The sequence below is a fragment of the Archocentrus centrarchus genome, chromosome 21, assembly GCF_007364275.1.
Source record: "Archocentrus centrarchus isolate MPI-CPG fArcCen1 chromosome 21, fArcCen1, whole genome shotgun sequence".
NCBI classification, from domain to species: Eukaryota; Metazoa; Chordata; class Actinopteri; order Cichliformes; family Cichlidae; genus Archocentrus; species Archocentrus centrarchus.
Genome location: NC_044366.1, coordinates 21,045,595 through 21,072,404, shown reverse-complemented (window position 1 = coordinate 21,072,404; position 26,810 = coordinate 21,045,595). Strand labels below are relative to the sequence as shown.

Here is a 26,810-nt window from a genome sequence, read left to right as displayed (position 1 = left end):
TGCCTGACAAAGAAATAAGATATATAAAATGTATCAAAAATAAAAACTTCTCTCAACCACTTAGAGCATCTATTGTGCTCTTTGCTGCTTCCTTATTTGAGAGACATACTTCATGAAAACAGAACATAGCATTTAAAAAGGTTATATACCTCTATTACATGTTGATAGTCACCTGTCTACCAGTGTGGGTTTTTGTCCTTCTTCCGCTATACGAGGGAAAAAATGACGAGATCTTGTTCTACTGAAAAATTCATGCCAGCGCTCCAGTGGCAGACTGGAGCAGACAGCAGAGAATGTTAAAACATTCCAGAGAGTAACGTTTCATCCCGCTATATGTGTACCAGCAAGTAACCACAGTATAGTGTTATCAGTCTTACCTGCGAGGAAGCCACGCCTTTGTTTTCTCCCCCCTTTTTTTTCCACTGAAAGGTGGCAAATTCTCTTATGCCTTTGGGAATGCCTCTTCTTTAATCTAAGTTTGTGTGTCACCAGCTAACCAACTGATATACTTACGTGTGTGAGAAGTGGATCACTGATTGCAAGTTACTTGTTGAGTGACTCTGAGCAAGAGTGGCCTTCTGACGGGCAACATCTTTGAGTTCATCTGTCAAGCGTTTGAACTTGACACCATATATCTTTGTCGGCTATGTCAGCCAGCTCCAGCTCAAGATCGGGTTGACTTACATTTGCAAATGCAGTCACATTTAACAGGGTTAGATCGACGGTCAGGGTAGTGACCGGGAACGGCAATGTGTATTTTTTTCCTCCCTGAACTCAGAATCGTTTCCCAAACGTTGCTTGCATTGTGGTGATTGCAGACTGCAAATACTTGCAATTTATCACCCTGTGAGCTTGTTTGAACTCCCTTAAAGAGGGGAAGTGAGAGAGTGTGCCTCTCTGTAAATCATTGGCAAACACTGCCAGCTTGCAGTCAAATGCAAACACTTCCTCCAGCATGTGTAGCGCTGTGCCTCCTCTCCCCTGGAGAGTTGTATTCAGCGTGTTCAGGTTCGCTGTCATGTCCACCATGAAATGCTTTTCCAGCCACTCTGGCTGTTTCAGCTCAGGAAAGGTGAGCCCTTCGCTGCTCATGAAAGTTTTCACCTCTCCCAGACATGCAGCAAAGCGTTTCAGCACCTCTCCTCTGGACAGCCACCGGGCTCTGTTATGCAGCAGGAGATCAGAGTATGTGCTCTCCACCTCATCCAGTAATGAACAGAATTGACTGTGATTTAAACCTTTTGCCATTATTTTATTGACAATCTGAATGACAACATTCATGACCTCTGTGCATTTTGGGGGAAAAGTTTGGGCGCACAATGCCTCTTGGTGCAGGATGCAGTGAAATGTCAGCAGCTTTCTGTCCAGTGACTTCTGCAGTAAGGCCACAAAGCCCCTGTGTGCTCCGGTCATACTCGGTGCCCCGTCAGTAGCCACTGACACCAGGTGGGTTCTTTTTATTTCTTTGGCTTTTAAACAGTCAAGCACAGCCTCACAGATGTCCTCCCCCTGTGTTTGGCCTTTTAGTGGTATCAACTCAAGCATTTCTTCCTGTGGTCCATCAAACTTTACATATTGGCAGAACAGCGCTATTTGTTCAATGTCACTTATGTCTTTGGACTCATCACCAGTGATGTCAGTAACACTTAGTAATGCGTTACTCTAATCTGACTACTTTTCCTTGGTAATGAGTAATCTAACGTGTTACTATTTGTAGTCCAGTAATCAGATTAAAGTTACTTATCCAAGTCACTGTGCGTTACTATTTTTGTAATTTTCCTCAGTGCAAAGATATATATTTGCTTTCTTCTTGCGTCTCGGGGAGTGACGTCTGGCAGATGCGACAGTTAAGTCCCGGGCCGTTTCTCAATATGCGTTCTTGTGCGGACTTCTGTACTCGTGAACTTGTGAAACGTCATCACTCTCAGCCCAAGTACTGTTCCAAACCTAAGTACGCATAAAGGCAAGTTCGCTCAAAATACACGGATGTGTTCTCGCTCCACCCCTTTTATCGAGTATGGTGGTGACTGTAATGGAAAATTTGTTTCTGAACTCGAATAACCTCTGTGTACTTTTTCTCTGTAATTGTAATTTTCTAGCACAAAGACCGAGTGTGTGAAGATGGGAAAAACAACTTGACTGTAGGCTGTGTCCAAGGCCATAGCGCATTTTGTTATCATGCAGGTGCTACATGGTGGGGGGAACCTGAACTCCCCATGGCTATTGGAACAAGATTGTATCAACACAATAGTATAAAGGAATGGGTGTTATTCTGTGCTTTGTTCAATGCTGGTGCGAAGGCTGTTCGTGCTGTATTGATCACTTTGCAAAAGTTAATTCTTTACTTTCAATAAATCATCAAAAAATCAGTTTGGTTTCAGAGCTCAACTTATTTTTTCCACCACAGTGACTTATGTGGACTTGGTGCAGAAAGTATTCCAGAATGCATTTGAGTCACTTGGACACTTTACCTCCACTGCCATCACTTTATCCATATAGTCAGATACATTTTATTTATTACACTCACCCATATAATGCATACCGTGTATGCTGTGTACCTTACCGGCTACAAATGTATATAATATTTTGATATCTGTATATAGTGTTTTGACATGTGTGTATATGTGTGTATATGTAAATGTGGGTATTGACACTGATATATATATTTATGTATATAGTGCTTATGTATATGTGTATAGATTTTTGCTATTTTATTTTATTCTATTCTATTTTAGTTTTTAGTTTAGTTACTTGTTCTTACTCATCCTTTTCATTTTTTCTCTGTATTGGGCTGCTGTAATGCACAAATTTCCCCGTCGTGGGATCATTAAAGTTTTATCTTATCTTATCTCTTATCTTATTTTGAATAAAACTCAAAACCAATAATGGCAGAATAGAGCAGCTACAACTGTGAGTAAATTTTGAAATTTTACCGCTTCTTTGACACAAAACAGACTTTTGCTGTGTTTTCAGGTGAGAATGTAGATGTGTAAACATCAAATATCTCCTCAGTTTATCAAGATGTTGCTTGAATTCAAATGTGCTCCAACGTTTCCGGAGATGTCCGTTCCGCTGCTCTAATAGCAGCTGTCCGCTCGCTGGCCAAATGATGGTCGCTATACGCAGGGAGAACGCCAGACTGCCGGCACATCGTTTTCAAAGCTCCTGCTGGTTTTCACTGCTGAGTGGAAATTAAACACAGATATAATACACTCGGATTACCTCTAACGGCTGATGTTTGGTTTATTTTGGTGTTTCATTTGTTCCTGTGCAAATCAATAAAACTGATATTAAAAATATTTTACTCAGGAAGGAACACGAGAACCTTTTCACCGGGAATGGGAACATCGCATCGGCATGCTGATGCTGTTCATGGACATCATGAAGACTGATGACAAGCCTGCTCCAGAAATGATCAAATTATATGTTTCAAAATGTTAATATTTATTTAACTGTATTCTAAACAAATGTCTGTAAGTGGTGGAAGTGTTCTGGAATAAAAATATAATTTTAATATCTGACCTGTTTTTGTAAAGTAACCAGCAGTGCTGTGTATGCGTGTATAATGTTTTTATTCAGAGATGAAGTTTTTAAAACCAAGCAGTCAGTAAATTTAAGCTGGGAGGCGATAGAAACACTGGAGCTGAGCTGTGATGTCAGCAAGTACACTGCTGTTCCAATTGAGAAATAATCCCCTGTACTTGCTGTTTGGCAGACGATCACTTTTTGGCACAACAACAACAATTGGAACACCAGTGTGCTTGATGACATCACAGCTCAGCTCCAGTGTTTCTGTCACCTCCCAGCTTAAATTTACTGACTGCTTGGTACTTATCAAGTCCGCAAGTTCATACTTGACAAGTACGAACTTGCCAGGTACGAAAGTTCGTACTTGCGTACTTGAGGTTTGAAAAACGGCCCCGTTTTCAGCATGAGGACAATAACAGCACAGCAACACAAATGTAAACAATGGAGGGAGGAGAGAGATGCGTGTTTTCTAGCTGAAAGACAGGCATTATTGTGAGTTTGCGTCAGCTAAAGATGACAATATCATGGTTAGTTGTGCACTCTGTGCTGGCGACAAAGTGCTATCTAGCTTCAAAAACACTACGTCAAATATGAGGAAACATCTGGAGTCTGCAGTCAAACTTACAGAGCGAGTCGCAACAGGTGGAGCGAAGCAGAGCTGCGGCTAATGCAGGAGCCCCCCAGCACCCAAACAACAAAAGCTGGACTTTGGTACAAACCAGTAAGTGGGGGAGAGCTGAAAAAGTTGAAAAGCCCTCTACTACAGTATGTGGTAGAGGGCTGTTATTTTGCCAAAAAGTGATCATCTGCCCATAGGCGTAGGAACCGGGGGGGGATGGGGGGGGACACGTCCCCCCCAATATTTGAGACAGGCGCATTTGTCCCACCTCAGAGTATTTACGGATCTGTCAGGTTTCCAACATGTGTCCCCCCCCCAATAGTAAACTCATTCCTACGCCCTTGCGTCTGCCAAAAAGCAATTTTCGGTATTTGCCAAAAAAATCATTCCCTGTACAGTAATCCCTCACTTATCGCGGGTGTTACGTTCCAGGACCACCCGCGATGAGTGAAAATCCGTGAAGTATGGACGCTATATTTATTTTAATACTTATACATTATTTTAGTAGTTATACACTACTAAACCCTCCCCACACACTTATACACCAAATATATACATTATTGTACAACACGTACTACGCATGTGAAGAACGAGTACCCCAAAACCCGCTAAAATACAGCAATAAATATTTTACACTAATATTGATTGAAAACCTGCGAAACAGCGAGTCAGCAAAAAGCGAACCGCGAAGTAGTGATGGATTACTGTATTTAAACAGCTGTAAATGACTTGTTGACCTATAATCTGTGAAGCATATATCAAACATATCGCTCATGAATGATATCAGGTAATTTTGAGTGAGAAACAGCATTTCTATCTCAAGGTGGAAGCTGCAATCAGTTTTTGGCAAAGTGACTTTTATATATTCATTTTTTTTTTCAGGGTAAAAACTGTCTGACATTAAAAATGTCTTTTTAAACAGAAATCTGGCTCAGAAGGCTGCAGAAATCACAACAAATATAACATCACAGTTCTATAAAGATATTTGAAGTGGCCAAAAAGCACTGGATTGATTATAATGTAGGTACAATAGCACAGACTCCTAAAGATTGTTGAAAAACAGGTTATTTCTTCATTTTATATATAAGCCCTTCATAAATCATGTTGACTGCACTCTATTTACCAATATAAGCAAAGACATTACACATAAAAACACACAGAAATATCGGAACCACTTTATGACAATTTAAAACTGGATTGTTACTAAGTAGCGTGTTATGTGTAGACACGATACTGGTCCATCCTTTGAATTAGGAGCTTTTTTTTTATGATTGAATGTTTCACAGGTCAGTGTTAAGTGGTTCAAAAAATATTCTGAAGTGAAAATGAGTCAAAAAGCAGCCAACATCCAAAGAAAAACTTGGAAAGACTTTCAGAAAATCTGAAGACCACTTTTTACAAGTACGTCTGGCTCTTCGGATGTAAAATGTAAAGGTATCAGACATGGGTTAAGACATTTGCATACTATAGGATGAGACAAACAGGGAGGTTTCCTGTCTGCATTTCATGGCTTTTATTGTTGTTCCACTGCTTTCTCCCTCTGAAACAGGTATTTCAGAGCAGGTCATCCTAGTGACTATTTATGTTCCTCAGCCAGCAAATTTAAAGACTGCTTCGGTTTCTGTGCTGGGCCTCCTAGAGACTGTTAGTGTGTCCTGGCCAGCGCCAAGTCCTCCTAAGACTCCAAATGTTTCTCTGCCAGCAATCCCAGAAACTGCTGCTCTGCCTGAGGCTTCTCTTGTGCCTGAGCACCCCACACCCATTCCTATTCCCAGGGTAGGGGTGGCTAGGGCCCAGCCTGTCCCACCACCCGTACCTGTTCCAAGGGTAAGGACAGCCAGGCCCCTTCTTCAGCCTCTGGACTCAGCAGTGGGCTCTGCTGAGCAGCCCCAGTCGCTGAAGGAGACAGCTGCCCACCCTGCTGCACAGCCCCAGTCGCTGACAGAGTTGGCTGAGAGAATTGTCTGTCCTGAGTTTCCTGTCTATGCTGGGTGTTCTGTTTCAGAACTGCCTGCTGTGAGCCCTACGCAGTCCCAGCCAGAACCGGTAGAGCCTGCTAAGGGAGCAGCACCTGGCCAGTCTAACCTGGAGCGTTTAGGAGCTGTCTGTCTCAGCTCTGAAAGCGTTTTACCGCCATTAATCTGGCACCATCATTATTTGTTTGGTTTATCAGGTTTTATACTGCAAGACTGTACATACTCAACATCCCTCCATTCATCCAACAACTGACACAATGAAAGTACTGATTGTCACACCTCATGGAGCATTATTGTTTTTGGACAAATAAACGTAAAATTTGGTTTAACTGGTGTCTCTCCTATTATTTGTCAGACCGTGACAAATTCGGTGGCTCATTGTGTCATTTTGCTACTGCTAAGTCATTGATTTGATTAAGTGGGCTTACAGAGTTGTTTGTCTTAGATCTTGGTCCTGAAGCAACATTGTTTAAGTGTGAAGGTTGACGGCCTTGCGCGGTTTGGTGGTGAGACATGGTGATTTGATTTGAAGTGCTGTTAGGTCGTTTTTTTGTTTAACAAGGTCCCATTGTTTCAGGTGAGTGTCTGCAGGTACTTGACTGAAGGAAGCTTTAATGCTGGACCTCTTTAACAATGTCCAAAATACAAGGTCAGACATTAATCCATAATGTGACACACTAGAAAACAAAAAGGAAAGGGGAACACAGACAATGACACAACAAAGAACAAAAACCAAAAAACTGAGGGTTTAAATACACACAAGTAATTGGGGAGAGTGGAGACAGCAGGGAACAACAGGTGAACTAAATGAGACTAATGGCACAAAGGAAGCAAAACTAAACACAGGGAACAAGGGACTGTCAAAATAAAACAGGAAGTGACCAAACAAGACACAAATGTGGACTTGACACAACACGAGGAATACAATACACAAGGGACAAAGACACAAACAGACACTGGAACACAGAGACACAGGAAGACAAGAAGAACAAGGGAAGACAGGAATGGGATACAAAAACTATCAAAGCAGAATTCAAAAACTATAACAAATTGAGAATCTGAACTGTAAGGAAACTAAAAAACCCAATTAGAGATAACAAAAAACAGAACCACACAGAAAAAACACAACACACTGGGCAAACAGCCCAGGACCATGACAGGTATTGTCACTGTAGAAAAAAAGTGAAAGTGGTAAAAGACTGGAGGGAACCCCCTGACCTTAAGTCTTTGAAGGCATTCCTTGGCTTCTGTGGCTACTATCGGAAATTTATTGCAAATTATTCCAGCATTGTTCGTCCGCTAACTGAAATTACAAAGGGCTTTTAAAAAAAATATATACTTTAAATATTAGTTACACAGGTCAGGTGTACATTTACATAGGGAGTGTACAGCATCTCATGTTTTTCTGTTTTTCTTACAGGGATTTGGCTCCAGAGGCCAACACCTGAATAAACAACCTCAACTGGGCAGTTTATAAAAACAGCTCAAATCTCAGTGATTTGCTTACTGTCACTGCCTGTATGCTGTATAACTCACCAGCTCGTGTGCTTTGCTATCCTGCTGGGTTGAATTTTAAATTTTGATTTGATTTTTTTAACCAATCTAGTTGTTTTTTCTGTTCATTTTTACTTTAAAGAAAGTATTCTAGTGGTTTAGATGTTAACATTTTTTAGAGTATAGTTTCTTTGTCCAGATTAAATTTAGTGTGTAATTCTCATAGACTGTATGTAGATGGGTCACTGTGACATCACCCAGTGGTTTACACATATGTCTTCATGAATCACAACATTGTCAGGTGGCGATTCGGACATTACAGAGAGAAAGCTTGACATTCAAGTATTTTGAAGTGGTGTTATACAAACCAGAGTTATTATACTTAACGAAAATGAATGAAATAATGAAAACTGAAATTGAAAAAAACATTTTCTTCAACAGAAATAAAAACTATAATTAAAAGGAAAAAATTATAACTAACTAAAACTGTATTGAGTTTACAAAACTAACTAAAACTAACTGAAATTAGCAATAAAATGACCTTCCTTTTTGTGTTTATTATTTTATTTAAAAGCCTTGTAGATTGATATGAAATCATTTTTCCCACTCTACGAGTTTAAGCTGGGAGCGCCATCGGGTAACTGTGTACGTGCGTGTGCTCACCGCGCTGGTCAGAAAAATAAAGACAGCAGGTGTGCCGATAAAGCAGCAGAGTCCCATATAGAGTTTCTTTGAGTAAGATTTCACTGATAGACGAGTGTCTTGTGGTGGATGATGAAAACATGTGTGGAACACTTCTCAGTCAGGAAAAAAAACACCAACATCAAAGTCCACCTGAGAAGTGCGCACAAGGCAGCTACGGAAACCGCTCTGAACCTGCGACGTAACCTGACCTGCACCTATGGAGAAATGTGAGTACTCGTTGGGTCCACGCAGCCAGCAATGTTGTGATTAACCAGTTAAGTCCTCGTGCATTTCCGGCTACTTTTCACCGGCTATTTTATCAGTCAGAAAATAACAATCAGGAATCCGGAACAATAATCCAGCCCAGTGTTTTGTGTTTTTGTTTGTTCTAGTTTTGTTGAAGTTGCTTCTGTCATGGTTCTTAGTTTAGAATCCTAGTTTATAATTGGTTTTGGATTATTCTGTGTTTCAGGTTGAGCAGAAGTTTTGTATTACTGTATTTATTGTTTACCTTGTCTCAGTGTGCCCTGGCTTCCCTTTGTTCAGTCCTAGTCCCGTCTCTGTGTTTAGTCTTTGGTGCCCCTTGTTTAGTCTGTCTCTTGTATTGTTTATCTTCTGTCCTTGTTTCAAGTTCATGCGTCTTAGTCTTGGTCTCTTTGTTTGGTGCTTAGTTTTATTTTGCTGTGTCTTTAGTTCTTGTGCTTTGTGTTTCTGTCCCCAGGAAATACAGTGCAGTACATTTAGCTAATAATATGTACTTCCCTGCAGAAACTGCACACACACACACACACACACACACACACACACAAACACACACACACACACTTTGTTCTTGAGCTGTTTCATTCTCACTCCTTTTCAGCAGGTTACCTAGATGGTAAATTTCCATGGCCTGGGAAACAAACTTTGTTTGTATCTGTACCATGACTGCCTCAGTGGGATGAAAGGCAAATATGTGATGAAGGTGCAAATGAGGTGTTGGGATCTTATCATTTTCATATTACTTCTTGCCATCAGCTGGAAGCAGTGCCAGGCTGCAGCACACAAAGAATTATCTCACTCGACAGTATTATCTATTATTCTGCCCATCAGACTTAATTGCTCATTTACTGAAGGTGTTGGAATGCGGCCCTGGACCATTCCAGCGTACTTACCCTGTGTGAACTTGTAACCAGTGTAACACTCTCAGACCTGCTAGGTGGTTCAAATAAACTACAAGAGTGGACCAGTTTTTAGGTTTGAAAGGTAGGCGTTAGAATGTGTGAGATTACAAGGAAATAGCTGGAATATTTGACAATGCAGAATCATAATGAGCAGCTTAAAAGGTTGCATTCACTATGTCAAAATAAAATGTTTACCATGATTATTGTACTTTGGCATACATTATCCTGGGGTAGAACTGAATGGTAATTCCAAAACAAACAAACCAAAAATATGTCACCACAATGTGGGTATCAATTAGACTCAATACTAAGTTCTTCTAGGTCCTTTCTTTTCAAGTTCATGAGTTTCTGATTACAATTCAATTTCATTCCAGTCAACAGTTATATTGTCTGGTAACTGAGCAGATGTTGCACACTTGAATTAAAATGAATCAAGGCCAGTGTGTTTTTGTGAGTCCGCCTTTACTACACAGTCTGCTGTCCTGCAAACATATACAGACATAGTTACATAGTTGTCAGCCTCTGGGTTCATCATCGGCACACTGCTTTACAGTGAGTAGTGTGGCCTCCTTAAACTCAACAAACATAGCAAAATACATTAAATCAACAGACACGATTTTCAGTCTTATTTCACTGTGATTACAGCTAGGTATATGCACAAAATTACCACTGTGCCATAAGATCTCTACATGCACTCATTGATTGGCGTTTGCGGCTAACAGTTAGCCCCATGGCTAATCTACACCGATATCAGTAAACAGTCAAGAGACAGCATTGTGGAGATCAGTCGCCAACATTCCTACATTTTATACCACTCTATGGATTACACATTACATTAATGTCAACTTCAGTTTTGTACATGCTTAGCTGCAAACATATACAGACATAGTATATTGTTAGACAGTTTACCACTGCTAGACTTGCTACTTTTTGGAGATACTCCCTCTTGAGGTGTAACGAAGGAATATCCGATCTTCAAGTACTACATCTAAGATCACAACTTGTTTTGTGACAACCAAAGAAAATAACACATTTTAAACATTTGAACATTATAATGAAATCAAATATTTTTGGGTGAGTGGCTTATTTCCATCCATGCCACACTTCTCCCTCATACAGAGGTTAGTCAGTACTGCATCGCTGCCTGTGTCTTCAAGTTAAAGAATATTTAGTCAAGTCCTATGTCAATTGTCTCTTCCTGGGTTCACCCAATAGTAATAATCAATGACAGTATGTGGGCTATGTTATTCCTACCACATTTGAACATTTTGCCAGTGGCGGGGAAGGAATAGGTGGGTTGCTTTTTTGGTAAAAGGAATGAATGGGTCCTTGGGCGTTTTGCCACCTCCTTAACCGAAAAGGAAATTTAGGGTCCAACTCCAGGGAGCTTCGAAGGTATCCGAGAAAAACCCAGCCTACATGGCAATAAAAACCTTATTAAATTCAATCTCATGTACTGGGTCACTGATGTTCATTGGTGATTTTATAATACTTACTGTATACTTTCATTTCAGCAAATACAGTAAAGTTGATTGGTCAGTGCCTCACAGATGGGCAATGTTTTTGAAGGTGGTATTCTGCAGTGGCTGAGTCATTTTGAGGGGCTCAAATATAAATAATTTCTGCAAAAGGTGTTACATAAGGGTGTGGGCTATGCTATAAATTAAAGTTGGAAGGTATGGAGAGGATTCCAAGTGTGGTATTACATGCTGGAAACAAGGGTAAAGGCAGAAAGAGCCATGAATAAGAAAAAATTGAAGACAGGTGCAGTAAAACATCACAAAGGAGGAAACTCATTCCTTGGTGATGCCCAAGAGTTTAAGACTTCACTCACTGACTGCAAAGGATTCAACAAATTATTCAAATTTCTGTAAAATAAAGTAAAATCATGTTCATGTTATTTTACTTTAGACATGTTAATTCACTGGCTGTTTTTTTTTTTTTTTGTAATTTTATTGATATATCACATATTTAAAAATAACAGGAAAGTTCTGTAAAATTTATAGAAAACAAACTGGCAAATTAAAGATTTTGTTTTGTTTTGTTTTTTACAGTGGTATGGTGTTAAGGAGAGAGACGATTTCCCTCTCAGAATGGATTTGCAAAAAAAGATGTAAATGCTGCAGTGAACATGTACTTTAGGAAGCAGGAGGAACACAGGGTGAAATATAAGCATGGAGGAAGATGCCAGAGGTGGCAAAAGTACAGACATTATGTACTTACTGTAAGTAGAAGTACAGATTTTTGTGTTAAAAAAATACTCTGGTAAAAGTACTGATTCCGCTTCTTTACTCAAGTAAAAGTGAAAAAGTACAGGCTCTGAAATGTACTCAGAGTACGAAAGTAAAAATAACTCTTTGGAGGACATTACTGCCAACTATGCTTAAGCAAACCTAACTAAACTTTGTGCTATACTAATGTGCACTGCTCAAAAAAATAAAGGGAACACTTAAACAACACAATATAACTCCAAGTAAATCAAACTTCTGTGAAATCAAACTGTCCACTTAGGAAGCAACACTGATTGACAATCAATTTCACATGCTGTTGTGCAAATGGAATAGACAACAGGTGGAAATTATTGGTAATTAGCAAGACACACTCAATAAAGGAGTGGTTCTGCAGGTGGGGACCACAGACCACTTCTCAGTACCTATGCTTTCTGGCTGATGTTTTGGTCACTTTTGAATGTTGGTGGTGCTTTCAGTTCAGTTCAGTTCAATTTTATTTATATAGCGCCAAATCACAACAAACTGTTGCCTCAAGGCGCTTTGTATTGTGGGTAAAGACCCTACAATAATACAGAGAAAACCCAACAGTAAAAAACGACCCCCTATGAGCACTTGGCGACAGTGGAAAGGAAAAACTCCCTTTTAACAGGAAGAAACCTCCAGCAGAACCAGGCTCAGGGAGGGGCAGTCATCTGCCGCGACCGGTTGGGCTGAGGGGAGAGAAAGACATGCTGGGGAAGAGAGTCAGAGATTAATATCAATTACCGTATTTTTCGGACTATACGTCGCTCCGGAGTATAGGTCGCACCAGCCAAAAAATGCATAATAAAGAAGAAAAAACATATATAGGTCGCACTGGACTATAAGTCGCACTTTTTTTGGGGGGGGGGGGGTTGATAGAATCCGAGACTCAGAGCACAAATTCCATCTTGAACGGCAATTTAAAATAATAATGGATTAAAGAACAGGACGAACACGGTTACACCTACGTTATGCTAACGTAGCACATTCAGCTACATGACGCACAACTAACACGTGTTCGGTATTGTAACGTTGTAAACACACTTCCAAAGTCGGCGATATTCACAACAAAGGTCGTCTTTATTAACAGAAAAACGGCTGCTGTAGGCCACAGCCACGCCAACCACAACTGCAACAGCGGAACAGCAACACACACACAGGCAAGCTCTCGGTCTTTTTCTCTCTCTCCATGCTGCCTTCACGAACCTCCCGAACAGTCCGAAATCCCACAACATCAACACGCTCTCTAACTAAGAGAATCGCTACAGTATGTTAACGTAACATTAAGTTATTCAGATAACCATAGCATAAAGAACATACTAACAAGTTAACCAAACCATCAATCCATTGAATTCTTCATCCTCGGTGTCACTTCTAAACAATTCCGTACACTCCGTAGACGAAGCGCCGCTTCCTCTTCTGTGTCGCGTTAGTCAGACTCGTCGTCAGCTGCAGTTCCAATTATTCCAGCCTTTCTGAATCCCAACAGGATGGTTTGTCACTGAAGCCCATGTTTTCTTGATCCATCCAATGACTTCCAGGAAAGTTGGGTGGCGCATTCTCCCAGTTGCCGTTAAGCTGTGCTCTCCATCCACTGCGCCCACAGGTTACGCAAGACTGCCTTAAAGCTGCAGTTCACGGAGATGTCAAGTGGCTGGAGTATTTTGGTTCATGTGTTATAAATGTCACATATACGTCGCTCCGGAGTATAGGTCGCACCCCCAGCCAAACTATGAAAAAAAGTGCGACTTATACTCCGGAAAATACGGTAATGATTAAATGCAGAGTGGAGTATAAACAAAGTAAATAAGGTGAATGAGAAACAGTGCATTATGTGAACCCCCCAGCAGACTAGGCCTATAGCAGCATAACTAAGGGATGGTTCAGGGTCACCTGATCCAGCCCTAACTATAAACTTGATCATAAAGGAAAGTTTTAAGCTTAATCTTAAAAATAGAGAGGGTGTCTTTCTCCCGAATCCAAGCTGGGAGCTGGTTCCACAGAAGAGGGGCCTGAAAGCTGAAGGCTCTGCCTCCCATTCTACTTTTAAGTATCCGAGGAACCACAAGTAAGCCAGTAGTCTGAGAGTGAAGTGCTCTATTGGGGTGATATGGGAGTATAAGGTCTGTGAGATAAGATGGGGCCTGATTATTCAAGACCTTGTAGGTGAGGAGAAGGATTTTAAATTCTATTCTAGATTTAACAGGGAGCCAATGAAGAGACTCCAATATGGGAGAAATCTGCTCTCTCTTTCTAGTCCCTGTCAGTACTCTAGCTGCAGCATTTTGAATCAGCTGAAGGCTTTTCAGGGAGCTTTTAGGACAGCCTGATAATAATGAATTACAATAGTCCAGCCTAGAAGTAATAAATGCATGAATTAGCTTTTCAGCATCACTCTGAGAAAGGATGTTTCTAATTTTAGAAATGTTCCTCACAGTGTTACTGGAGGCCAAAGTAATGCCATCCAGAGTAAGTATCTGGTTTGACACCACATTTCTAAGATTTGTGGAGCGGAGTACAAGAATTTCATTTTTATCTGAATTTAGAAGCAGAAAATTAGATCTAAATTCCTGCTTCTGACCTCAAGGTCTTTAAAACATTCTTGTAGTTTAACTAAATCACATACAATCTCATTGTGCATCCTGTATAATGACAATAAAGGCATTCTATTCTATTCCAGATACAGTGGGTACCGAAAGTATTCAGACCCCTTCAAATTTTTCACTCTTTGTTTCATTGCAGCTATTTGCTAAAATCAAAAACGTTCATTTTATTTCTCATTAATGTACACTCAGCACCCCATCTTGACAGAAAAAAACAGAAATGTAGAATTTTTTCCAAATTTATTAAACAAAACTGAAATATCACATGGTCATAAGTATTCAGACCCTTTGCTCAGTATTGAGTAGAGTTCCGTCAGGTTGGATGGTGAATGTTGGTGGACGGCCATTTTCAGGTCTCTTCAGAGATGCTCAATTGGGTTTAGGTTAGGTCTCTGGCTGGGCCAGTCACGAATGGTCACAGAGTTGTTTCGAAGCCACTCCTTTGTTATTTTAGCTGTGTGCTTAGGGTCATTGTCTTGTTGGAAGGTGAACCTTCAGCCCAGTCTGAGGTCCAGAGCACTCTGGAAGAAGCTTTCTTCCAGGATATCGCTGTACTTGGCCGCATTCATCTTTCCTTTGCAACCAGTCATCCTGTTCCTGTCCCTGCAGCTGAAAAATACCCCTATAGCATGATGCTGCCACCACCATGTTTCACTGTTGGGATTGTATTGGGCAGGTGATGAGCAGAGCCTGGTGTTCTCCACACATACCGCTTAGAATTAACGCCAAAAAGTTCAATCTTCGTCTCATCAGACCAGACAATCTTATTTCTCATAGCCTGGGAGTCCTTCATGTGTTTTGTGGCAAACTCTATGCGGGCTTTCATATGTCTTGCACTGAGGAGAGGCTTCCGTCGGGCCACTCTGCCATAAAGTCCCAACTGGTGGAGGGCTGCAGTGATAGTTGTGGAACTTTCTCCCATCTCCCTACTGCACCTCTGAAACTCAGCCAGTGTTCTTTGGGTTCTTCTTTACCTCTCTCACCAAGGCTTTTCTCCCACGATTGCTCAGTTTGGCTGGGCAAACTTATTCCATTTAAGGATTATGGAGGCCACTGTGCTCTGAGGAACCTTGAGTGCTGCAGAAATTCTTTTGTAACCTTGGCCAGATCTGTGCCTTGCCACAATTCTGTCTCTCAGCTCCTTGGGCTCCTCCATCTCAAGGAAGATCATCTGTACATCTGTATCCAGAAGTCCCACAGGATCTTAGCTCGGTCATTCTCAACCCCTCGTGGTTATCCCATTTTGTCCCAAGGTCAAAGTGGAATACGGATGAGAGACTACTGTAACCAATTTCCCGAGATACTAGAGCAGATTACATTTAATAGTGAGATAACTGATAGAACAACTGTGGGCCTAAGATCAGAAGAACCTGGTTCGTGGAGCCAAGGAATAAAGCAGCAATAATGAGCCGAACACAGAGATGAAATTGAGTAGCAACTCTTATATTGTTACATAATAAAAATAAAATTTGCCATGGCTTACAATCAATTAACTGAAAACCCCAAAACAAAAAAAAAGAAAATTGTGCACAAGTCCCACTAGGGATGAAAAAGGAAATTGTCCGTCTGAGTCTCTTATGGGAAAGACAGCCCGTGTTGCAGGTGTACTGGGTATGCTGAGTCTATCTGAATGATCTGTATGTGTATATGTGTGTACTTGACTCTTTCCTTCTCTGGATCTGGGTCTTTCTCCAAAGTCCTTTTAGCTCGCCATCGAATTGGATCGGAGTCTCGCTGGATCCTCAAGACTGTTTTTCTTGTCCACTCAAAAAAACCTGACCTACAGATAAGGTCATACATGTATATGTCCATTACTTCATATTCTTAGATGCATCATTAAAGATTCAAAATCAACATATCTATTGAATTTAACCTTGGTCATATGTCCTCAGTCAGTTAAATCTCTGTTTTAGTTGTACAACATTCAGCAATTCAAAACTAATCAAACATGAGAACTAAATATTCAAGCACTCATCTTACTTACTGTTCGTGTGAACAATGTTCTACTAAGTTACAATTCAAATCAATCTTGTGAAAAGTTATCACAACCTGAATAAACAAACAATTTTAAACAAAACGAGTACACATACAAGTTGGTTTAGAGGTATCAAAGAAGTGTGCTTAATTTCTTCCCTTGCATTACAGGCCTATTAATACAATAGAGAAACTGCACCAAAAATTGCCCTCTAACCTGCTTTAATTTACAAAGGAGGAATAGAGTTCCCCTATAATTTGAGCTTACAAAACACATTTAGCAACAATACACAACTACAACTCTTCTTAGCATACATTACAATACATAAATCACAGTGACTGCAGCCTACTCACAGCTACACATTCAGTTTGCACTTATTTCACCATAGCTCACTCATTAGCTTTAATTCCAGCAGCCGAAACAAGCTAGCTGTAGCTAAACGAAACGTGGTTCTCACCGTTGCTCTGGATTTCAAACGGAGTTTGTTAGCTTCGGCTCATCCACAGCTCCCAACGTGAACGGCAAAACCAGCTGCTGTAACTCGTCTCCCTTTGCCGAATCACTCTCTCCTGAACTCGCAGCAAGTAAGCTAATTGCTTCTGGCTTTCTCTTCACTTTATCAACCGAGATGTTCTCCCTTCAGCATGTAGCTACCTTCTCCATTTGCGCCTCGACTTCACCCTACGCTTCTGAGCGTGATTCCTGATTGGCTGCTGAACAGCGTCGGATCGCATACACTGAACGATGCATTCAAGTGCAGTAGGGCATTTGAAATTTAAGCATACACTCCTATTAATTCCATTTTCCTTTCATTAGTCAGTTTTGTCACCTGGGCTACACTACCATGACCTGGATGATTGAGAACCTGAACAGACATTATTGCGTATTCTTTTATAAAACTGTGAAATTATTATTTAGGATGGTTTTCAAAGCAATCATATTTTATATCATAACAATATTTGTTGCAAAATAAATAATGAATATAAATATTGTACACAATTTATAAAAAATTCTGTTACAAAAACAAAATGTTTTGCCACAAAACATATTTCCATCCTCCTAACCCATCACAGATGTAACTTTTATTTTAAAGGCTAAATAAAGTTCTTCGATCAAATTTCTTCCGGTTAGGAGAGTTCTGCCTCCCTGGTGTCACCAAGTGTTACTCACAATGGATCATTAGATTGTAGGGACTTTACCCCACATTAAAGTCCTTGAGATAAGTGTTCATGTGAACAGGACCTCTATTGATTTGAACTTTAAAAAACATCATTGTCATCACAGAAGCGAAGAATCACTATAAATTTTCTTTTTTTCTCTCTCTCTTTCTTTCTTTCTTTCTCTCTTAAAATTTTCATTATTTTTAAAAACTTTTATTTAAAAAGAATCAGAATCTACTGTGTCTTGAAAAACATGTATGTTTTTTTTAAGAATTGAGAAAAGTCAGCACTGTTTTTTCATGTTATATTTTTTTTTAGAATAGCAGAATGGGCCTGGTTTTTTAAAGTCCCTCCAAATCTGCTCACGGTCAGTGTTTGGATGAGTTGTGGTGGCTATTATCATAGAGAAGCGACAGCGATTATATACCAAAGGAATCAAGAAGAAGTAATCCCAGCTTGGGGGGTCAGTGGGAGGAATGCCCAGGTGCTGCATTAACAACCCTAAATACACATCCTCAATGTAAACTGCTTTAACATGTCTGGAAGCCTCAGTGAGCTTTTTAGGGAGGTCTAAAGACAAAACGTAGCCTAGACCCAGAGCATAGCGAGGGTACTGTGATGGAGCATAAATGTCAGGAGGTAGGTACCACTTAGAGTTTGGATCTCTCCGTACTGTAGCGCCTCTCTCCACACGCCCAGTCATGTAATTTGTTTTGTTAGCTTTCAAAAGCATACTGACAAGATTATGTACATTCAAAAACATGTCTACATCAATCTTCATGGCATAAGAAGCACTGGAGCAGTGTGCAGTCAGCCACTCCAGCATCACCATGGTCTTAATGGTGAGATTCTTGTAGCAGTCCACAAAGTTGCTCTGGATCAGGTCGTGATGCTCTTTGCTCTCCTGAAGTACCTGCTGTTGGACTTGCTCCTCCCCCGTCCCCGTGTGCAGCCCCAGTAAAAAGAAAAGCTTCACCCCTTTGTCCAGCACAGGGCTTTCACTCCCCCAGGTGTTGCGGATGATGTCACGGTGCTGCCTGTTGTTGGGTGCCACGGGAACCATCAGAACCACAAATGGCTTCTCCTTCTCACATTTCTGTGGCTCATTTATGATGAAGTGGTAGTCAGAGGGGTATTCGACTAAATACGATCCAGCAGGAGACACATAAGCAACTGTTGTTGTTGGCACAGTCTTGTTTTGTGTTTCTGTATTCACTTCTGGTGCTGATGTCTTATTATCAGTTTGAAGAAGTGCAGTTGAGTTGTCATTTGCCGCAGGGTGGGCTGAGGATGCATTTTGTCTCTGACTTTTGAAGAGAGTCCACAAATCTGCTGATTGATTTTGTATCCACATTTTGGGGTTCCAGTCTGGTGCCATTTCCTTTATTTTTATGTTGTAAATAAGGAACATACCTGTGAATATCAGGATCAAGACGAAACACCTGTTTCGGGAAAACCTGAACCATTTCCCACTGTCTCCAGGCTTCTCCCTATCCACCATTGCCTGACAAAGAAATAAGATATATAAAATGTATCAAAAATAAAAACTTCTCTCAACCACTTAGAGCATCTATTGTGCTCTTTGCTGCTTCCTTATTTGAGAGACATACTTCATGAAAACAGAACATAGCATTTAAAAAGGTTATATACCTCTGTTACATGTTGTTATTCACCTGTCTACCAGTGTGGGTTTTTGTCCTTCTCCAGTTATAGGAGGAAAAAAATGACGAGATCTTGTTCTACTGAAAAATTCATGCCAGCGCTCCAGTGGCAGACTGGAGCAGACAGCAGAGAATGTTAAAACATTCCAGAGAGTAACGTTTCATCCCGCTATATGTGTGATCTGTCTTACCTGCGAGGAAGCCACGCCTTTGCTTTCTCCACCCTTTGTTTTCAAGTGAGAGGTGGGAACGTCTCTTCTTTAGTCTGAGTTTGCGTGTCATCTGTGAGAAGTGGATCACTGCGTAGATATTAGTTATGCAGCAGTTTTTTCTGGCAGAAAGTTGTTGTTTGACTATTTGAGACATAAATGTGACCTGAATAGTCAGAGTTTTAGTATTATTTACTATTATTGTTTATATCTGTTGTCTAATATTTGACTAGTTTTGAAGGCTTAAGAGCTGTCTTTGGCCCAGCTGATGCACCCCTGTATGATTAGAGATTTAGAAGAACTAGATGCTTTATTAAAGTAGTATTAGGTCCTAAAGAGTCATTCAAAAAAAAATATTTGTATTATAATGTCCTCTGGTAGTGTTCAATTTTCAGTGTTATATCTGTTATATGTGTTACTATTTCATAATTTGAATTTATGCTACCACATAACACATTAGTACAGGAAGATTTTAATCGATGATTTATAGATACTACATTTTACAGATGACTCTTAAACAACTCATATGGAGACATTTTGTTTTCTAGGAAAATAGAGAGATAGGTTCAATGACTTGTTGAACCATGTGCAAACATACATAAAAATACACTATATGAGGCCAGACCAATTTTTACAATTCTAACAAGCTTGAAAGTCGATATTTAGTATGACCACTTTTATTCTTAGACACAGCCAGGACACTCTTAGGCAGCTTTCTTGTCAGGAACAGTTCTCCAAGCTTCAGAGCTCTATTTTTATTGTGCAGGTTACACGAACCTGTCGTGTAACCTACATACACACAGTGGAAAAAAAATGCAGTCAGCATCAAGCGATGATGTAATGAGGCCCTGATGTTTCTAAACAAGAGAAGGAAGAAAGAGAGTTTATGGGTTCATCCAACTCATAAGAAAGCAGCAGCAGGGAGAGTTTCATGGTATGATCTTGGAGCTGAAGCTGCATCACGGATGCTTTCACGCATATTTCAGGATGTCAGTGGGACAGTTTGAGTTGTTGGCAGAGTTGGGATCACATGTGAAGAGGCAGAGGATAATATCAGAGAGCCGACTGACCCTGAGCAGCGTGTAGCTGAGTGTCTGAGGTAAAATATTATGATTTTATTGTTCCCACATCACTGTATATTCAGTACATCACTGCGCGTTTTGAGCTATGACCTCACATGCTGCTAAATGCAGCGCTCTGATTGGTCAGTCCTGTTTGTTCGCTTGCGAAAGTCAGAAAAATCGAACTTGATCCGAAAAAATAAATGCCGCAAATTCGTCCTGTGAAATGACGCAGTCGGTGTGAACGGCTGCATTAAGAACAGGAGAGTCCGAAAAATATTTTTAAAGCACGAAACATTCGCACGGAATTTGCGCGCCCGGTGTGAAAGGGCCTAAGACTAAGGACCAGGGGGGATAAAGCTTTTTAGGCAGTGGCACCAAAGCTCTGGAACTGTTTACCACTCCAGCTCCATTTAGCTGACTCTGTGGCGTCATTTAAAAAAGAGTTGAAAACTTTTCTGTTTAACCAGGCTTTCTGGTTTCTGACTTTATTTTTATTCTTTTTCTTTTAATATGGTAATGTTATTATGTTTTTGACATGGTGTTTTCGGGGGGGGGGTGATATTGTGTTTTAATTATTGTATAGCGCCTTTCTGTCTGTGATAAACGTTATATAAATAAACTTTACTTACTTACAACAATAACTATCACCTGAATCCTGTTGCTCCTGTGTGAGAAGGTGATGCATTGGCTTATGGCATGTTTCAAATTTCATTTGAGCTGCAACTATCTATTATTTTAGCAACTGAGTATTCTATTTATATTGATTACCCAAGTAACTGGATGAGAAATACTTTTTTATATTAACAGTTCATCTGCATATTTTAACTTCCGTACTGCAGTTTTTCCCTGTGTGAAACAAACAGGGTGGTTGGAGCAGCTACAAAGTTCTCTTTTCTTCACTTACTGATCAGGTGGTTGATGAAGGACCTCCAGCTGTTTCCCAGTAAAGGTTTAATGGTGGTTACAGGGACGAAAAAGCATTTTTTGGACACTAGAAAAACATTTCCTGCCGCTCCATCTGAGCTCGCCGGCTCCACTTCTTTGCCCTTGTGCAGACAGACTGCACGTAAAACAGCTGAGTCCATCCATCCATCCATCCTCTCCTGCTTATCCGGGGCCGGGTCGTGGGGGCAGGAGCCTAAGCAAAGAAGCCCAGGCTTCCCTCTCCCAAGCCACCTCCTCCAGCTCATCCAGAGGGACCCCAAGGCGTTCCCAGGCCAGCCAAGAGATATAATCCCCCCAGCGTGTCCTGGGTCTACCACGGGGCCTCCTCCCGGTGGGACATGCCCGGAACACCTCACCCAAGAGGCGGCCAGGAGGCATCCTAATCAGATGCCCGAGCCACCTCAACTGGCTCCTTTCGATGTGGAGGAGCAGCGGCTCTACTCTGAGCCCCTCCCGGATGGCCGCACTCCTCACCCTATCTCTAAGGGAGAGGCCAGCAACCCTTCGAAGGAAACTCATTTCTGCCGGTTGTATTCGCAATCTTATTCTTTCGGTCACTACCCAAAGCTCGTGACCATAGGTGAGGGTAGGATCGACCGGTAAATCGAGAGCTTCGCTTTTACACTAAGCTCCCTCTTCACCACAACAGACCGGTGCAGCGTCCGCATCACTGCAGAAGCAGCCCCGATCCGTCTGTCGATCTCCCGCTCCCTTCTCCCATCACTCGTGAACAAGACCCCGAGATACTTGAACTCCTCCACTTGGGGCAAGAACTCGTTCCTGAGCCGGAGAGGGCACTCCACCCTTTTCCGGCTGAGGACCATGGCCTCAGACTTAGAGGTGCTGATTCTCACGCCGGCCGCTTCACACTCAGCTGTGAACCGTTCCACTGCGAGCTGGAGGCCACCACCTGATGAAGCCAACAGGACTGCATCATCTGCAAAGAGCAGAGATGAGACTCTGAGGCCACCAAGGAAGAAGCCTTCCGCCACCTGGCTACGCCTAGGAATTCTGTCCATAAAAATTATGAACAGAATCGGTGACAAAGGGCAGCCCTGACGGAGTCCAACACCCACAGGAAACAAATCCGACTTATTACCGGCTATACGGACCAAGCTCTCACTGCGGTTGTACAAAGACTGAATGGCCTGCAACAACGGGCCAGACACCCCATACTCCCACAAGTCCACAAAGCACATGTAGACTGGTTGGGCAAACTCCCACGCACACTCGAATATCCTTGAGAGGATAAAGAGCTGGACCAGTGTTCCGCGACCAGGACGAAAACCGCATTATTCCTCCTGGATCTGAGGTTCGAGTAACGGACGGACCCTCCTTTCCAGCACCCTGGCATAGACCTTACCAGGGAGGCTGAGGAGTGTGATCCCCCGAAAGTTGGAGCACACCCTCCAGTCTCCCTTCTTAAAGATGGGGACCACCACCCCGGTCTGCCAATCCAATAGCACTGCCCCAGATCTCCACACGATGTTGCAGAGGCGTGTCAACCAAGACAGCCCTTCAACATCCAGAGCCTTCAGGAACTCAGCTGAGTCATCAGTGTTTATGTTGAAAAACTGGGGGCTGCGTGAGTGTAATCTGGTAATGCTTTATATTCACAAGCATTCTCCTAAATACGTTTCCACTGCAGGTCTATATTTAGTCACAAATCAGGGATTAAAATATAAAATATATTTTGACGGGGAAGGGGTCCTTCCGGTACCAGATGGTCACCAGTGCTAATAGCTGTGCTCGCTAGCAGTATGTCCGGGAGCTGAAGTAGAGAAAAAAAATAACAGCTGAAATTCTCAGCACAGCGAGCACAACACGCAAACACGCAGAGAGTGGTGGAGGCGTGGAAAAACATGTCAGCGATCATCCACTCAGTGTTAAAGGGAATCTGTTGCAGCGACTGAGAACTTTATAGAATCTGAGGGGGTTATTTTCTAGTGATGTGCGGATCGATCCTAAAATATCTATACTTCCGATACCTGATCTTTAAAATCGATTCTCAGATCCAAGTATCAATGCTTTCAATACTTCAGTCATTTGAGATAATGTATCTTATCAAGAACACGTTAGAAAGTAACTAAATTATTGAGATCTTGCTTAAATGAGACGGGATGATGGGAACTACTTTTTCTTCCGCATGGTAAGTGTGTAATGCGTAAGGACGTAATGCCGGAGCGCAGTGTGCTGCTACTGCTCACTCACTCAAACACAGATACAATGGCAAACGGTCACATCAGGCCCGGATTAAGGTGGGTCTGGGCCTCGGGGCAAGGAGATTGCAAGGGCCCCCCCTCCCCCCCTCCCGCTCCGAGCTCATTTTTTATTCGAGCCATTCTGGAGAATGACCGTTCCCCTTCACAGTTCGTAATTGGCAGAGTCAAGAACAGTCGAAGTTGCCATATCCTGTAGCCCAGGGGCCCTTTGATTGCTGTCCCCATAGGCGCTCTAGTCGCCGTACCGCATAGCCCAGGGGCCCTTTGATTGCCGTTTCCTGTGGCACAGGGGCCCTATGGTTGCCATATCCCGTGGCTCAGGGGCCCTTTGATAGCAGTCCCCCGTGGCCCAGGGGCCCTCTGATTGCCGTCCCCCGTGGCCCAGGGGCCCTCTGGTTGCCATATCCCGTGGTTCAGGGGCCCTTTGCCATCCCCCGTGGCCCAGGGGCCCTCTGATTGCCGTCCTCCGTGGCCTAGGGGCCCTCTGGTTGCTGTACGACATGGCCCAGGGGCCCTCTGGTTCCTATGTCCTGTGGCCGAGGGCCCTCTGACTGCTGTCACTCCCCCCAGGCCATTTCAGTTAACCCTTATAGACTAAAGAAGTACAACTAAAGAAGATCCTAGAATAGAGGTCTCTATCGCAATCAGCATCGACATCGGTATCTGGATTGTTGTTGGGCCCCCCCCTGGGCCCCCTGGATCCATGGGCCCCGGGGCGCCAGCCCCACTCGCCCGGTCGGTAATACGGCCCTGGGTCACATGTGGAGCTATTTCAGCTCCACAAGTAGCCAAGATGCAAACTGTTTGTGGGAAAACAGCGAGAAGTTGTGGTAACACAACAAACCTCGTTAAACACCTCAGAATACACCACAATACTGCATAGGAGGCATACATGATGACGCGGACCGAGGAGGAGAGCCAAACATCAGGTGCTGCTGTTAGGGCAGGACAGTAGTGATGGGAATTCCGGCTCTTTTCAGAGAGCCGGCTCTTTAGGCTCGGCTCCCAAAGAAGAACCGGCTTTTTCGGCTCCCAAATGGCTCCTTAGATTTGAATTTTTTAAAAAAAGTGTAAAATGAATTACCAATGTAAAAAAACATACATCAGGCTTATATCAAACGTTTCTTTATAAACTCAACATATAATAAAGTGCTCCAAATACAAATTATAAAACAAAAGATTGAAAATCAGAAACACCAAGGGCCTTTGAGGAGTTGATCCTGTTTCTCCTGCCTGATGACCTGCCCTGTTTTGTTCTTCTAATTACACTGAGGGATGAACAATTCGTATATACCTATGTAGGTTGTTTGTGCAGCCTGCTCTATATTAAATTTTAAATTTGCAGTCTACACTCTGTCTATCAGATTAATCCTTTAATGCCAGGCGATCGCTGCTGAATCACGGGTTTCCTGACCTTACTAGCCGTGAACAGCTGATTAAAACTTAGCATCTCACCGCAGAGTCACCTGGTCAAAGCAACTTGATCAGCTGGCTTTTTAACATAACTCCATGACCATTCGTGCTATTGAAAAAATTCAAACGGTTCCTGAAAGCTCAGAAATTGCACTTCACAGTCATGTAGTTGTATTTGTGACTGGAAGTACTGTGTCTCGTTCGACATGTTTGGATGTATAAAGTTAAATGTGGCCCGTCTTTGCTACGTTTTCCATCACTCATTTTCCTCACCGTTCCCCTGTGTAGCCTCTATGTAACTCGCAACTTCCTCTGGCTCTTTCCTCTCTCCGAGCGCATTTTGCAGGAGCACCTCCCTCTCTGGTGTTTGTTTACTCACTGTGCAGTGTGTCCGTGGACCCTCCCCTCCCGCTCAGTGTAGACGATCATATGCTACCATTCATCTTAACCAATCAGGTGCAGCTTCCACAAAAAAAAAAAAAATTTTTTAATGAAATGAAACGAACGAAAAGAAAAAAGAAACGGCTCACTATCAGGAGCCGGCTCCCCTCATTCACTTCAAAGAGCCGGATTGTTCGCGACGACCCATCACTACAGTCCTGTGGTGTTGCAGGCAGGTAATATCCAGGTACAGAGAAGGGAAATATAGAGTTTTAATGGGCGATAAGCATGGTCACTGTTTGAGTTGGACAGATTAATTAAGATAGGGCAAGTAACGAAATAAACACATGCTTCAACACAGCTGCATGATTTCAGCTTGGAGTAATATTTGTATCATGCCTACGTGAGATAATCTCAGAGGTAAAAAAGCCAAAATTTATTCAAATAAGCTTTCCTAAAGTGTAAGATAACTGAAAGCGGTTTAACAGGTGTTATTAAATAATACAGAGCAATTGTGATAAAAACTCCTATGGCGAAATATAAAAAAATATATACTTGAAAAGATGAATAAAAAAAATAACATTTTACCAATAAAATTTAGCTCATTTATTATCAGTCTACTTTGTGTTATTTGTTAAATGATCATTTTAAAATATAGCTATATCAACAAACATACAATTATTGTGGCACTTATTTATTCAAAATTTTTACTGGCAATTTTAATATAAGTCACCCAGTGACTGGAATGTTTGTGTTCCGGTATTGTAGGCTTTTGGAGAGACTGCATAAAGTTCAATCTAAATAAGACTAAGCAATCAGTGTTAAATAGCCCTATCATTTGTTTTGCCCTTTTATTTTATTTCATTTAAGATTTTTGCACAAAGTATTGGTATCAGATTGGTATCACCAATACCAGGTTGAATATTACTCAGTATTGGATCAGAAAGAAAATATGTGGTATCGCACATCACTATGTTTTCTAACTCCTGATCCCCCACTCCATTCCAGTAGGTGGTGTTAATGCAGCTCTAAGCTGGTTTGTTCAACTGCAAACCCACAAGAAGAAGAAGACGACGGAGGACTGTAATGCAGCTAATCTGAGCGAAATGTTATTTAATGTATCGGATTACATTTTTTATTTCTTTCCAATATCTGATCCAGTAATTTAGGCCAGTATCGGACCGATACCGATACTGAATATCGGATCGGCGCATCCCTAGTTTTTACTGCATTCACAGAGCTGATTTTACATTTCAGTGTTCATATTTCCATTAATATTGTCAAGATCCTTAACACCAAAGGCTGAAATGCAGCCCCAAACAATGAGAGAGCCTCCACTGTGTTTTACAGATGCTTGTCTACACTTAATGTTGTACCACTCTCCTGACCTCCTCCATGCACAATGAAAATGATTTGAATGAAAAAGTTCATCACTCCATAAGAACTGTTGGCACTGATTTT

At 41.7% G+C, this 26,810-nt stretch overlaps 1 protein-coding gene across 1 annotated transcript; it reads right to left on the bottom strand.

Annotated features, from left to right (window-relative positions):
- Positions 1 to 17,737: 17,737 nt before the first annotated feature.
- On the bottom strand, positions 17,738 to 18,955 carry LOC115800704 (beta-1,3-galactosyltransferase 1-like). Its single transcript, XM_030758201.1, has one exon. It carries the CDS (start codon positions 18,953 to 18,955, stop codon positions 17,738 to 17,740), a length of 1,218 nt encoding a protein of 405 aa, XP_030614061.1.
- Between the last annotated feature and the right edge of the window lie 7,855 nt (positions 18,956 to 26,810).

What these genes read in the sequence shown, in the direction of transcription:
- LOC115800704 (XM_030758201.1), bottom strand. Translation starts at nt 18,955, where the DNA reads ATGGTGGATAGGGAGAAGCCTGGAGACAGTGGGAAATGGTTCAGGTTT.